Source organism: Schistocerca serialis, chromosome 1, assembly GCF_023864345.2.
Source record: "Schistocerca serialis cubense isolate TAMUIC-IGC-003099 chromosome 1, iqSchSeri2.2, whole genome shotgun sequence".
Lineage (NCBI taxonomy): Eukaryota > Metazoa > Arthropoda > Insecta > Orthoptera > Acrididae > Schistocerca > Schistocerca serialis.
This window is the reverse complement of record NC_064638.1, coordinates 433,964,416-433,978,109: the sequence shown is the minus strand read 5'-3', so window position 1 is coordinate 433,978,109 and position 13,694 is coordinate 433,964,416. Positions and strand designations below refer to the sequence as shown.

Sequence of the window (13,694 nt, the reverse complement as noted above, 5' to 3'; positions counted from 1 at the left end):
TATAGTAGTTAACAAAGCGTTAAGAATCACAGTGCTTTCACATCTCTCCGATGATCACTGTAATGTTGTAGAACTCCAGTCGCCAGTAGGCGTCACATATCTGGTTAACATGTACTTCCAGTACGGAACCAATATAGAAGTATACCTTGACCAACTTGTTCAGGTATATACGGCGCCCAGGGAGCGCAAGATTGTAGTGGTGGCAGACGTGAATGCTTAATCTCCCCCCCCCCCCCCATCCCGCCCTCTTTATGGCACAGTGGCACTCGGGATGAAAGAGGCGAAAAAATGGGGAATACCATCACGTCCTGTTTCTTATCGCTAATAGGTCAGAAAACCCCCATCTACACTTGCGGAGGGGGTGAGGACACGAACATTGACATCACGTTAATGTCAGCTAACATTGCTGGCAATATTCAAAATTGGATGGTCAGAGACAGGGACCACAAGTGACCACAACCTAATCCCTTTTACGCTCTCTGACAGAGAGTGGCGCTGGGACATACGGTGGGAAGTGCAGCTCAACTGTAACAGAACAGAAGGGAGCGCCTTTCAAGAGTGTTTGATGTCCCAATATGACCGGAAGGTGACGAAGACATCAACAGACACCCCGAAGAACTGGTGAGTGCACTCACCAGAGCGGTGAGGGCAGCTGTACCAACCAGGAGGAGAGCCGTAGAGGTCTCTCTGTCACCATGGTCTGCGGAATTACGGCAGATGCGTCAGTCGGTCAGGAGGGCGAGGAGGTACTACCAGTGAAGTGTCGTCTGGGAAGAAAAACAACGTCGGTAGCGAATTATAGAGACGCCAAGGAGCAGTTCAGAAAGAGATGAGAACAGTTAGGCTACAGAGCTGGGAAAAATAAGTGCAGAGCCAACTGGCTATTGATCCCTGAGGCACTACCTACAAGACAGTAAGAGAGAAAATCCAGTCGCCACATGTGCTCTCCACCGTCAGGGATGGGAACAGGATGACGGCATTTTGGAAGGAAACTGCTGAAGTCCTCCTCCGATCCCTACTCCCTGACGATAAAGTAGGGTACAGAAGAGCAAAGCCTAATTAGGCAGGCAGTTCAGGGAGAATATGTGAACAACACTGTTGCGTATCCGCTCTCCAAGGAAGACGTGGCGGCACATATAAAATCATTAAAGAGAGGCAAGGCCCCAGAACCAGACGGCATTGTAGCAGAAGTAGTTCAGTACCTCGCTCCTCAACTGGTAACACCTCTGACAAGAATATACAATAAGGCATTGGAAACAGGCCAATGTAGTGATCATCAAGAAAAGCCAGAAAAAAGACCCAATCTGTCTGTTGGACCTGCTGGGTACATTGGTAGAGCGGTTGCTGTCTGACAGACTGACGGCACACCAAGTGCTGTGTGGGATGAGCAACAGGCAATTCGGCTTTTGGATGGGGCGATCTGATGCAATTACCCAGGCGGCCGAAGTCTGTAGGTCGTCCCCACACAAGTACAAAGTTGGCATCATGGTTGGCACCAGAGGCGCCTTTGACAACCTGTGGGGGGCCTTCGCTCTTCTCCTGCTTACGGGAGAAAGAGTGTCCTGGGCCGCCATATGGCTGTCTCGGGAGCTATTGTATGGAAATGGAGGTCTGGCTCTCGTCTCCTAGCGGGTGAGTTAGCAAAACGATTACGAAGGGGTGTCCTCAGGGCTCTGTCCTGGGTCCAGGGCATCTTCTGGGTAATGTAAGCCGACATAATATAAGAATTTAGAGGTCACACAATCCTGGCGTCATGAAAGAGACTCACTGACAGTGAATGTTTTGTGCCATTTCCGTCAACAAAGTTTACGAAAGTTTCTTTTTTTGCGAGGAAACCTGCGACAGGATTTAATAGCTGCACATACTGCCAAATTGTCTGTTTCCGATGATTTTATTTTTGTGCATGATGGTGCTCCGCCTCATTTTCACCCTAAGATGCGGCGTTATGTTAACAATGCCATCCCACAACGTTGGACTGTTCATTGTTGTGGGACTCCCATATATCCAGACCTCACACACTGCTATATCTGAGGTACATGAAAGATAAAGTCCCACCTATGGCAACTACTCCTCAAGATCTGAGAAATCGAGTTGATGAAGCTATCGATTTAGTAAGCAGGGATCTGTTGATTCGTGCATGGAATGAAATGTACAACCGTTTCAGTGTTTCTCGAGTGCTCATGCTGAGTGTATGTTATAGTTTCTGTATGAACAGAAAACTTTAAACCTTCCTCTATCCTGTGACATGCACAATGTGTTACTTTTTTGCACAGTTTGCCTGTAACAGACAACTGAAATCTGTTCTTTATTTTTGAGGCGCCGTGTAGACGCAGATGTAGACATCGAGTATGTCTCATCCAATGCTCCGGAAGGTGAAAGCATCGAACACGTGTGTCTGAAGTTCACGGTAATCAGACAAGGATATCAAGCTTCACAAAACAGCACAAAGAAAAACATTGATCTCCATCGAAGAACTTGAATGACGGTTGCTAACAGTTTTACAGCTCGTTAGACTTACAGCCACGAAGCGAGAAACACACACAGAGGGCGAGACCGAGCACGCAGTACTCTTAAATGTGGCAAGTGGGGCGTGGCACGCACTCTAGCGCGACGCGACAGCACTCGTTTCAAGATTACAACGCGCAAAGATACAGTAGAGCGAAGATTTCTATCGGAAGCAGGTTGACGAGCCGATAAACTGCTCAGGATCCAATGAATGTGACTTCTTTTTTCGCCGCTCTTGTCTCTATCATCAAGGACAAGTCAGAACTGCCCCTCTGGTGCATTTACCTTTCCAAAAATCAAAGTGATGTCATCCAACAAATGCATAACGAAAATTAATAATATATTCTCTGAATTCGTTAGGTGGTCAAGTACAGAATATCCAAGAGTTCTCACGCTGCCAGACACGATAGAAATGTTTTCCAAACTGTGCACCAAGACGCGCCACAGCACTGCTGCAAGACTGCACTAATAATATTGTAATATTAGATACATTCTGCAACAATAATGGATGCGGAGTGGTCGAACAAAAATCCATTGTCTTATGTTTACCATCTGTTGTAAGGTACGGGTCAATCAATTCTTATCGATGTAGTTACAAACACGAGGTCCATTCAATAAGTAATGTAATACGCTTTTTCCCAGCCCAGTTTCGGTTGAAAAAATGCGGTATTTGTTACGGGACATTGTGGATTATTGCCGCTTCAGCCTGTTCAGTCTCATGAAGTTCCGAAAGGTGGCGGTACTACGAGCAACCTTCAAAATGGCGTCTGTAACGGAGGTGCTTTCCAAAAAGAGAGCTGCAACTGAGTTTCTTTTGGAGAAAAACTGGAGCATCGCCGATATTCGCAGACACTTGCAGGATGTTTACGGAGACCTGAAAGAGAACAAAAGTACGGTTAGTCGTTGGGCGAGGCGTCTTTCTTCATTGCATCAAGGTCGCGCATATCTGTCCGGTCTCTCGCGTGCCGGCCGGCCGCACGCAGCTGTGATTCCTGCAATGCTGGAACGTGCGGACACTCTCATTCGAGGTGATCGACGGATCACAATCAAACACTTCGCTGCTCAACTGTCCGCCTCTGTTAGTAGAAACACACTCGTCCACCACTTGCTGTACTCAAAGTTCTATCTCCGCTGGGTTCAGCATGTTCGTTGCGATAAAAATGCAAACGAACTTCTTCTCCATGACAACACGAGGCCTCTCACAAGTCTGTGCATCCGAGAGGAGCTCACAAAACTTTACTGTTCTTCCTCTTCCACTCTACATCCCGGACCTCGTACCTTCCGATTTCCATCCGTTTGGTCCAATGAAGGGTGCAGTCCGTGAGAAGTAATATGTGGGTGATGGGGAGATATTGATGCAGTATGATGTAGGTTCCGACGTCGATCAGTGGAGTGCTACTAAGCGGGCTTATAGGTCCCCCACTAAAGTGGCATAAGCCCGTAGCACTGAACGGAGATTATGTTGAAAAAAAAAGTTTTGGTAGCCATAAGAGTGGGGAACGATATGGTGTATTGGAGTCCTGAATAAAACCATCCTGCTTTCAAAGAAAAATGTATTTCATTATCTATTAAAAGGCCCTCGTATGTTATTAATGGAAATTCTGAAAAAACTGCGGGAAAAAATCAATGATTATGTTATCGATGATTATTTTCCAATGTTACAACAGTTTTTAATATCTAATGGTGCTGTTTGTCTTAAAATAAAAGATCTGTTTAGCAAATCACCTGTCTCAGCTTTTCAAACAGTTCGAAAAATACTTCCAAGAAGGTAGTATCGACAGATCTGCATGTATTTAAAACTCATTTGAATTTAAATCTTCGGAACCACATATGTTATAGATTTGTATTGCCACAGTACATAATGACAAAATCTGGCAGCAAACAAATTCATGACTTTTTGGATATCAGTAAAATATAAATTATTGGCTGTTCAGTGCTACAACTCTAGACGCTTCAGTCTGGAGCCGCGCGACCGCTACGGTCGCAGGTTCAATCCTGCCTCGGCCATGGATGTGTCTGAAGTCCTTAGGTTAGTTAGGTAAGTAGTTCTAAGTTCTAGGGGCCTGATGACCTCAGATGTTAAGTCCCATAGTGCTCAGAGCCATTTGAACCATTTTTTCTATGGAACTTCATTTCATTTGAACTTCCTAATTGTGCTAATCTGTGGTTTCGATGCTGGTCGTAATGAAGAGTAAATGACGTGCGAAAATTAATGTGAAAGAGGAAAATGTGGGCAGCTGTAGCGAGTCTGATTCTGAGAATTGCTAAGCTGCCTACTTAAAAAGTTCGCCCGACAAATTAATTTTACTGACAATAAATGTGTTCGGTAAACTGTTTGTGAACGTAAAGCACATGTTTCATGGATTATTATATTTTTAAACCAATCAACTAATTTAACTGCCAGACCAGTGTTTTCATTTAGGGCGCTGATATTTTAACAACGGCGGATGCCGGAAAAGTCTGTTAACCAATGCACTACAGAGTGGCAGAAAAACACCGTGATGATGCGGTGCGTTTACGTAGACTCTCATAACTGAATATTGCTCATAACATTCCCCGACCATACGAATTACAGCCACGTATTTGGTAACATAGCCTGTCATTGTTGCCCGGCAATGTTTGCGGCAGTGAATGTCTAGGCCAGAGGTGTTTACAAGGGGTGCAGTATGGCATCGGAATGGACGAAAGCAAACTAATGGAGGTGAATGCGGCACGCTTGCTTTTGCATTTCAGAAGCCCTAGAAATTAGCAAGAGATCGAGAAATCAGATTTGTAGACTAGTTATTTTTCTAAGTTAGTGACCTGCTTGCTTAACTGTAACTCGTGAATTGTCACTGGATCATAAAATCATAAAAACCAATATTAATAACAAAGATTGTATACCAGTTTACAACCAGATTACCAACAATGTTTCCGTTTTGGGCTACTGGTGATTTATATGGGAATTTGATGTTAGTCTTCAAAGATAATTTCTTATCGACGTGTCGTCTGTTACCAGATGTTTTCATGGAAGGCCTTAAGAAATTCAGTAGGGTAGTTTGAAATAAAATTGAAATAGTTTTGCTAATTCTTTGTGGTGGTTTACCATTTCAGTAAAATGTGGTCTTTATATACATTACTTTCTGTGTTCCATAGCTCAGGCAGTAGATGTACGAATCATATTTACGTAATTCTGGTTCTCTCGTTTCCCCACTTGCACATTCTTGCAAACAACAAACAAATGGACAGCCTCTCTATACGAGCACCATCTTCCGAAATGAGGCGAAATGATATTGTTTCACCACTCAGATTTCGTGACTTGGCAATGAAGCGCTGTCGGCGTCAGAGAGAGGAAGTGAGTCAGAGAGAGAGAGAGAGAGAGAGAGAGAGAAAGAGAGAGAGAGAGAGAGAGAGAGAGAGAGAGAGAAGCATATACAGTCGAGGACAGAGATACATGAAATATTCTCCACCCTTGGAGGGCAACACCGGCACGCCTCGGCCATACATTGGCAAGTAGCTGGGATAGCCTGCTCCATCAGAATATTGCCAGGCCATACCACTATATTGTCGTGCATTGCAGCCATGTTGGATCTACGTTGACCGCAACACTATTTCAAACACACCTTGCCGTGAAATATGGTCCTTGTAAATGTTAATGATAACCTGTCGCCATTTAAGAGTAACTAGTAAGACTGCACACGTACCTTGAGGCCACGGGTGGCGATGAGTGGGTATACATAATCGTGCGTCATGGTGTCGACCAGCACCGTGAGACCCATGTAAGGCCCCGTTGCGTTCACACGTAGTACCTTTCGTATCCGCGCTGACCCCTTCCTGCACATAGGAAGAATTATTGCAAACATCTTCTAACGCGCACGTTAGGTTTAAGTCCACGAAGTGCAAGCTCTGTTGACTATTGTGAATTATCGATGACTAGCTGAGTGCTCAGCATTGTTCGAATATGTAATATTCCAATCATCAATTAATTCACCTCCCTCTCCTCCCTCTCTCTGTCCACATCCTCCGCCCCCACTCTCTTTTCATCTTCTCCTGCTCTTTTCTCTGTCCAACTCCTCCTACTCTTCTTTATGTCAGTCTGTTCTTCCCTCCTCTCTCTGTCCATATGCTTCTCCCCCTCTGTCTGTCTGTTCCTTCTCCCTCTGTCCATCTCCTCATCCCCTCTCGAATTCTGTCACCTCCTCCCCTCTATTTGTCCATCTCCTCCTCCTCTTACTCCTCCTATCTCTAACCATCTCTTCCTCCTCCTCCTCCTCCTCCTCCTACTTTTTTCCATCTCCTCTGTCCACTCTCCCTGTCCATCTACTCCTCTTCCTCTGTCCATCTGCTCCAATACCCCCTCTGTCCATCCCCTCCTCTTCCCTTTCTCTGTCCATTCCTCCTCCCCCTCTCACATTTCCTCCCCTGCCCTCTCTTTGCCTCTCTCTTCCTCCGCCTGTCGCTCTTTCCTACCTCTGTCCGTCTCATCCTCCCCTTTATCTGCAGCCATCTCCTCCTTCCCCCTCCCTGTTTGTTCATCATCTCCCCCTTTCTTCCCTCTCCACGTTATCACTTTCATCCCAACAGGAGGTTGGTGGTTCTTACTCCCACAGTATTTCATTACAGATTTATTTACCAAATTGTGTTGAAATAGTTCCAGGGGCTTAGGATCAGCTTTTTACCAGTCGCTTTGCCCGTTTACAAATTTCACTTGCATCTCTAAACAATTTCGCCTTGCAGCTTCAGCGTCATGCAGCTCAGTATTTACGTCTTAGCTCTTGAAGTATGTGTTGTACAATGATATATTTGTGTAGGTACATTCAGCGGCATATGTGGGTACTGTCTGCGAAGTGTGTTACGAAGAAGTTGTCAATTTAAACATCATGCATGATGCGGCAGCTTTTCAAACATCTCAGTATTTTATGTCTTATCTCCCAAACTATGTGTCGTTGTTGTTGTTGTTGTTGTTGTTGTTGTGGTCTTCAGTCCTGAGACTGGTCTGATGCAGCTCTCCATGCTACTCTATCCTGTGCAAGCTTATTCATCTCCCCGTACTTACTGCAACCTACATCCATCTGAATCTCCTTAGTGTATTCATCTCTTGGTCTCCCGCTACGATTTTTACTCTTCACGCTGCCCTCCAATGCTAAATTTTTGATCCCTTGATGCCTCAGAACATGTCGTACCAACCGGTCCCTTCTTCTTGTCAAGTTGTGCCACAAACTCCTCTTCTCCCCAATTCTATTCGATAGCTCCTCATTAGTTATGTGATCAACCCATCTAATCTTCAGTATTATTCTGTAGCAACGTGTCGTATAATGAAATATTTCAGTAGTAGTAAATAAGTAATAAATTACAATGTCATGCTTTACGCGGCAGTTCGACTGCATGAACAGCGAAAATGCAGTAACTAATAAACTTCTTTCCTTTCACCATTTTTTGTTTGTTGTCAGCGAGAAAATTTTCGTAAAGTTCGTTGCAACTCACTATGTGCTCTAATTCTGAAATATTGGGGGGCTGAAATAAGGATATTCGCGCGTCAGGGGTTACGTTGTTTTATCAACCAGACCCCCCACCCCTGCGACAAGTAAGTGGTTCTTACCTCCACTACGACACTTCGCAGACTGTAAGTGATATCCCTACCAAGATGATTGAAATCGGTCCAGTGCTTTACGAGGGCATGGTGCCTCTCCTAAGAGTCGTGAGGCACATTTTTTATGGTGTTTAAGCAAATATTTGGAATTTCGTTCTTGCATTGTGTAGCTGGAGTCATCCCAAACAAATTCCACTCATCAAGTGCTTCATGCCACGCCCTTTGTTAATATAAAGCGTCTGCTTGTTTCCAATTAAAAACAAAATTAACTTTAAACCGGAATTTTACGTGCCCATTCGATAGAGTGGTACAAGATTAGTCTACTTCGATATTCGTTTTATCGATATGTATAAAAAGGTCCATAAGACACGGGGAATAAACAGAAACCCAGCAGCTACTCAGTAGCGCTTGACGCTTGGTGGTGGCAGTCAGCGCAGGCGAGGGCGCTGCTCCCGCTACTGGAGTACTGGTTACTCTTCGAGTTTTAATGTTCCTGTTAATACATATCAATAAAGCGAATATCGAAGCAGACTAATCTTGTACCGTTCTATCGAATGGACATGAAAAATTCCGGTTTAAAAACCTTTTGTTTGTAACGGGAAACAAACAGCAGCTTTCCGGCGACGCCGGGCGTCGCATGAAAGACGTGATGCGCACTATTTGTTTGGCCTCATTCCAGTTACACAACGCAAAAACGAAATTGTAGATATCTGCTGAAACACCAGAGAAAATGCGCGTGACGACATTAGGAAACGTAATCTGCACACATACATCCATTTTTGCACTGCTGGCCATTATACTTGTTACACCAAGAAGAAATGCAGATGATAAACGGGTATTCATTGGACAAATATATTATACTAGAAATTACATGTGATTACATGTTCACGCAATTTGGCTGCATAGATCCTGAGAAATCAGTACCCAGAACAACCTCCTCTGGCCGTAATAACGGGCTTGATACGCCTCGCCATTGAACAGACAGAGCTTGTATGGCGTGTACAGGTACAGCTGCCCATGCAGCTTCAACACGATACCACAGCTCATCAAGAGTAGGGACTGGCGTATTGTGACGAGCCAGTTGCTCGGCTACCATTGACCAGACGTTTTCAATTGGTGAGAGATCTGGAGAATGTGCTGGGCAGGGCAGCAGTCGAACATTTTCTGTATCCAGGAAGGCCCGTACAGGACCTGCAACATGTGGTCGTGCATTATCCTGCTGAAATGTAGGGTTCCGCAGGGATCGAATGAAGGGTAGAGCCACGGGTCGTATCACATCTGAAATGTAACGTCCACTGTTCAAAGTCCCATCACTGCGAACAAGAGGTGACTGAGACGTTTAACCAACGGCACCCCATACCATCACGCCGGATGGTACGCCAGTATGGCGATGACGAATACACGCTTCCGATGTGCGTTCACCGTTATGTCGCCAAACATGGATGCGACCATCATGATGCTGCAAACAGAACCTGTATTCATCCGAAAAAATGACGTTTTGCTATTCGTGCACCCAGGTTCATCGTTCAGTACACCATTGCAGGCGCTCCTGTCTGTGATGCAGCGTCAATGGTAACTGCAGCCATGGTCTCCGAGCTGATAGTCCATGCTGCTGCAAACGTCGTCGAACTGTTCGTGCAGATGGCTGTTGTCTTGCAAACGTCCCCTTCTGTTGACACAGGGATCGAGACATGGCTGCACGATCCGTTACAGCCATGCGGATAAGTCATCTCGACTGCTAGTGATACGAGGCCGTTGGGATCCAGCATGTCGTTCCATATTATCCTCCTGAACCCACCGATTCCATATTCTGTTAACAGTCATTGGATCTCGACCAGCGCGAACAGCAATGTCGCGATACGATAAACTGCAATCGCGATGGGCTACAATCCGACCTTTATTAATGTCGGAAACGTGATGGTACGCATTTCTCCTCCTTACACGAGGCATCACAACAACGTTTCACCAGGCAACGCTGGTCAACTGCTGTTTGTGTATGAGAAATCGGTGGGAAACTTTCCTCATATCAGCACGTTGTAGGTGTCGCCACCGGCGCCAACCTTGTGTGAATGCTCTGAAAAGCTAATCATTTGCGTATCACAGCATCTTCTTCCTGTCGGTTAAATTTCGCGTCTGTAACACGTCATCTACGTGGTGTAGCAATTTTAATGACCAGTAGTGTATAATATGTATGGATGTAGAAACGTAAGGTAAGCACTGTAACTTATCACAGCTCTAGTTTCTCTGATAATGAGAAATAGAACTGAGAGCACGTGCCGAGCACTAAAGTGGAGCGCCTTAGTCACGATTAAGCTTTGCAGAGGATTCAGTTGTAATTCAGGTACATGACAGTTAACAAAATTTTTTAACAGCCCAGCGGCTTTTGTCACTCGAGAATGCGGTCTCTATGCTTCTTTTCGTGCTGCCCACCGAGCCGTTGCTACAACTTTTTAACGAAATATTGCTGTCCTGATAAAGAATGAGGAGGAGACAGTTTCCTTCGAACGGAACGTTGCAATATGGCGTCCCGTCGAGGCCGCAATTCAGAATCAGTGACAGAAAATGCAAAATCCTAAATATCAGAGGATTCGACAACCAAGATAAACCGTGGATACGAGTTGTGACAGTCATAAAAAGCTCGGAGTCATCTTAGACAGGTGCTCTCTAAAGATGACAACTAACAAACAAAATACAGGAGGCAATTCTGGAAAATAATTGGCACGCTGTTGAACATAATTGAAAACATTTGAATGATATAGACTCAAGTATTCTTCAGAGCATACTACGTCGCGCTTTTCTTTCCAATTCTTAAAATACATAGCAACCGGATAACTAGCAGATACATTTGGAAGGTAAACACACTCAAGCTGTCGTATGACACTCTGGTCTACTCGAGGGAATCTGGTGCACTGGAACTTGTTCACAGCGATAGAAAAGCAACGGTGTTGTTCCCAAAGAAAATAATAACACTGCTAAACGAAGGTCCAAGCAGTATCACGACATAGCTTTTCCATAGGTACGCCAAGCTATTATGCATCCTCCGATCGACATAACGAAAATTAATTAAAAGTTAAAACGTATGTGGAAATTCTACCTCAAAGACAGTTATGTAGACGCTAGTCTCCTAAATAGTAACCACCTAACAACAAGAGGTTCCCAATGCGAATAGAAAAAGGTGAAAAATCTCAACAATATAGAATACAAGGCCACTGACTGGAAAACTGTGTGGACGAACATGCCATCAAATTACATACATCTGACGTTAAATCCACATGGTAAAAAGTTGTTAGCAATATCATTGAAGCAAACAAAACGTTCTACTCGGTAGGACTACGTGACACGCATAAATGCACTCCTTGTGGATCGCTTGATGTGGTCATTTGCGTAACTGCAGATGGATCAGGAATAGACTTGTCTTTTCCTATTTTGAGCAGTGTTATTCTTTGTCTTGCGAGGGCAGTGCTTTAGATCGAGTCACTGGAGATACATTGTTTTTTTTTTTTTTCTAGAAGCTAACTGATAATGTTTTGTGAACATGTGTTATGGGGTGCTGTTTGGAGATGGTAAATCGTCCACTTGTGGTTTTGTTACTGGTTCGAGGCAAGGCAGAAACAATAGATCTAAGGTGATGGAATAGTTTGGATCTGCTATTGTTTTGGCTGCTGCTACCACTCAAGGTGTTGAAGACGTGTGCTTTAGTGATTCAATTAGTATATCAGTTAGTCAAGTAGGGAGTGTTGAATCCAGTGGTGTTACTGTTGTAACTCAAGACGTTTGATGGATTATTATTTGTGAGTGAAAGTGCAGTTGATGGTGATGTCGCTCTGCCACCTGAGTCTGCTACTTATTGTGCTGTATTAACTGATGCTTCTGTAACTCATGCTGATTGTCATGTGCAAATTATAAGAGCAGAGTATTGATACTTCAGTTCCGTAAAGTGCTTTTGATCAAGGTTTCCTCAATATAATGGTGACAGCTGTGAGAGAAAATTGGAGACTAGTGTGATGGGACTTAATGAGAAGTTAAGCGATAGTAAAAAGAATTGAGTAACAAGTTAAGGGAAAGAATAGAGGCTACTGCTAGAGAGTTAACTGAGAGAACAGAAGTTAATGGGATGAAACAACAAACTAGTGTTATTACTTTACAAGGACAGATCCATAGCTTACAGTACAAATTGGAAGCCATTGGCGAAGATGTTGCAGGTAGATAGGAAAGAGTTGCATTCTGATTTTCATGAAAGGATTTCTTGTGCTGCAAATAAAATTCCTACTGGAAAGGAAGGTCAGATTAAATTTCAGCAGGTTGTGAATGAAGAACATAAGTAAATACAGGGCGATTTCCAGGTTTTAATGGAATAATTTGAAAAGTGTAAGACAGATTTATCATAAGGGTCGGATGTGGTGCTTAGTTAGGAAGTTGTTACTCAGATACAAGAACAAAGTGAAAATCAGACTAAATCGCTACAGGATTTAGAAAAGAATTTTGAAGAGCTGAAGGTCAATTAACGGAATTATATGTCAAAGAATAGAGCTGATGTTCAAAGGACTATTAAGAAGATCGATGACTTAGCAATTGCTGATGCACAATTAGCTGTTATGCTGAACAGTGTTCATGTGTTACTGTACCTGTATTTGCTGGTTATTCAGAAATGGTTCAAAGAACAGCAGCTGGGGAATAATAGGAGGACAAAATAATGAGGTGAGGAAGTAAACGAGAGAGTTTCTAAAACTGGAGAAAAATTAGGTGAAAGTTTTACTGGTGATCACTGTCATAGCAGTAATTGTAAGCCTGATGATGACGCTGATTCTGGTCATGAAGATTCGCCATATCCTCTGTTTCACTGTGAAAGACGTTGAACTCATTGCAGCTGTTGTAACTTCAGTTGTGAGATTTTAAATCGTGAAGGCATGCGTGGTTTTCACTATGGTCATTTCTGTTTGAAATTTTTAACTTCTCAAAAATACATCAAATAGTAAGTTTGTTTGCGTGGCCATCCTCCTCAGCAAGCATAGAAATACTTGTTTTGTAAATAAATAAATTAAGTGGCAACAGGAAAAGGCGATTTTATTTAAAAAACAGGTATATCAAATAGTATTCGTCCTGGCTTGGTTAGAGCAGTTTGAGCTTTTGCTGCCTCCAACTTGGCATGCCAGTCATAAAATAAAGTTTGTGTGTGGCCATTTAGAAGTTGAAACTTTCATTTGTGTGTCCAGTTTAGGTAGGAACTGTGAGTCTCTTGAGGAGTTTCGACATTTGTTCTTGTCTGCATTTTAGTCTGAGGGAGCATAAGACCGTCAACATGCTACAGTCGTGTAGCAAAATTTTCGTTGTTCTAGTTTCACCAATCCTGCTCTACTCTTTGAATATGTGTTATTAAAAAATTAATTTTTGTACATTCCTTACAATCCTCTTGAGTTGATTCACAACTGTCTTACGAAATTTCCTTCACGTTTGTATCAAATTAACCTTGCTGGTCAATGTAAAAATGATTTGAGGGTTTCCAGAGTTTAATACAAGAGTTCATATATGACAGTGACGAAGGAAACGGCCCTGTGAGAGTGAAGATCAGTTCTCCTATCCTGATCCGAGGCAACAGGGAAATCGAAATTATGATATCGGT

General features: G+C 43.5%; 1 protein-coding gene across 1 annotated transcript in view; it reads right to left on the bottom strand.

Annotated features, from left to right (window-relative positions):
* Positions 1-13,694, bottom strand: part of LOC126481786 (sodium channel protein Nach-like) — a 130,537-nt gene that overhangs the window by 70,846 nt on the left and 45,997 nt on the right. The window contains exon 4 of the mRNA XM_050105777.1: positions 6,189-6,318. Coding sequence (XP_049961734.1) covers positions 6,189-6,318 — 130 coding nt within the window. The remainder of the gene's footprint in view (positions 1-6,188; positions 6,319-13,694) is intronic.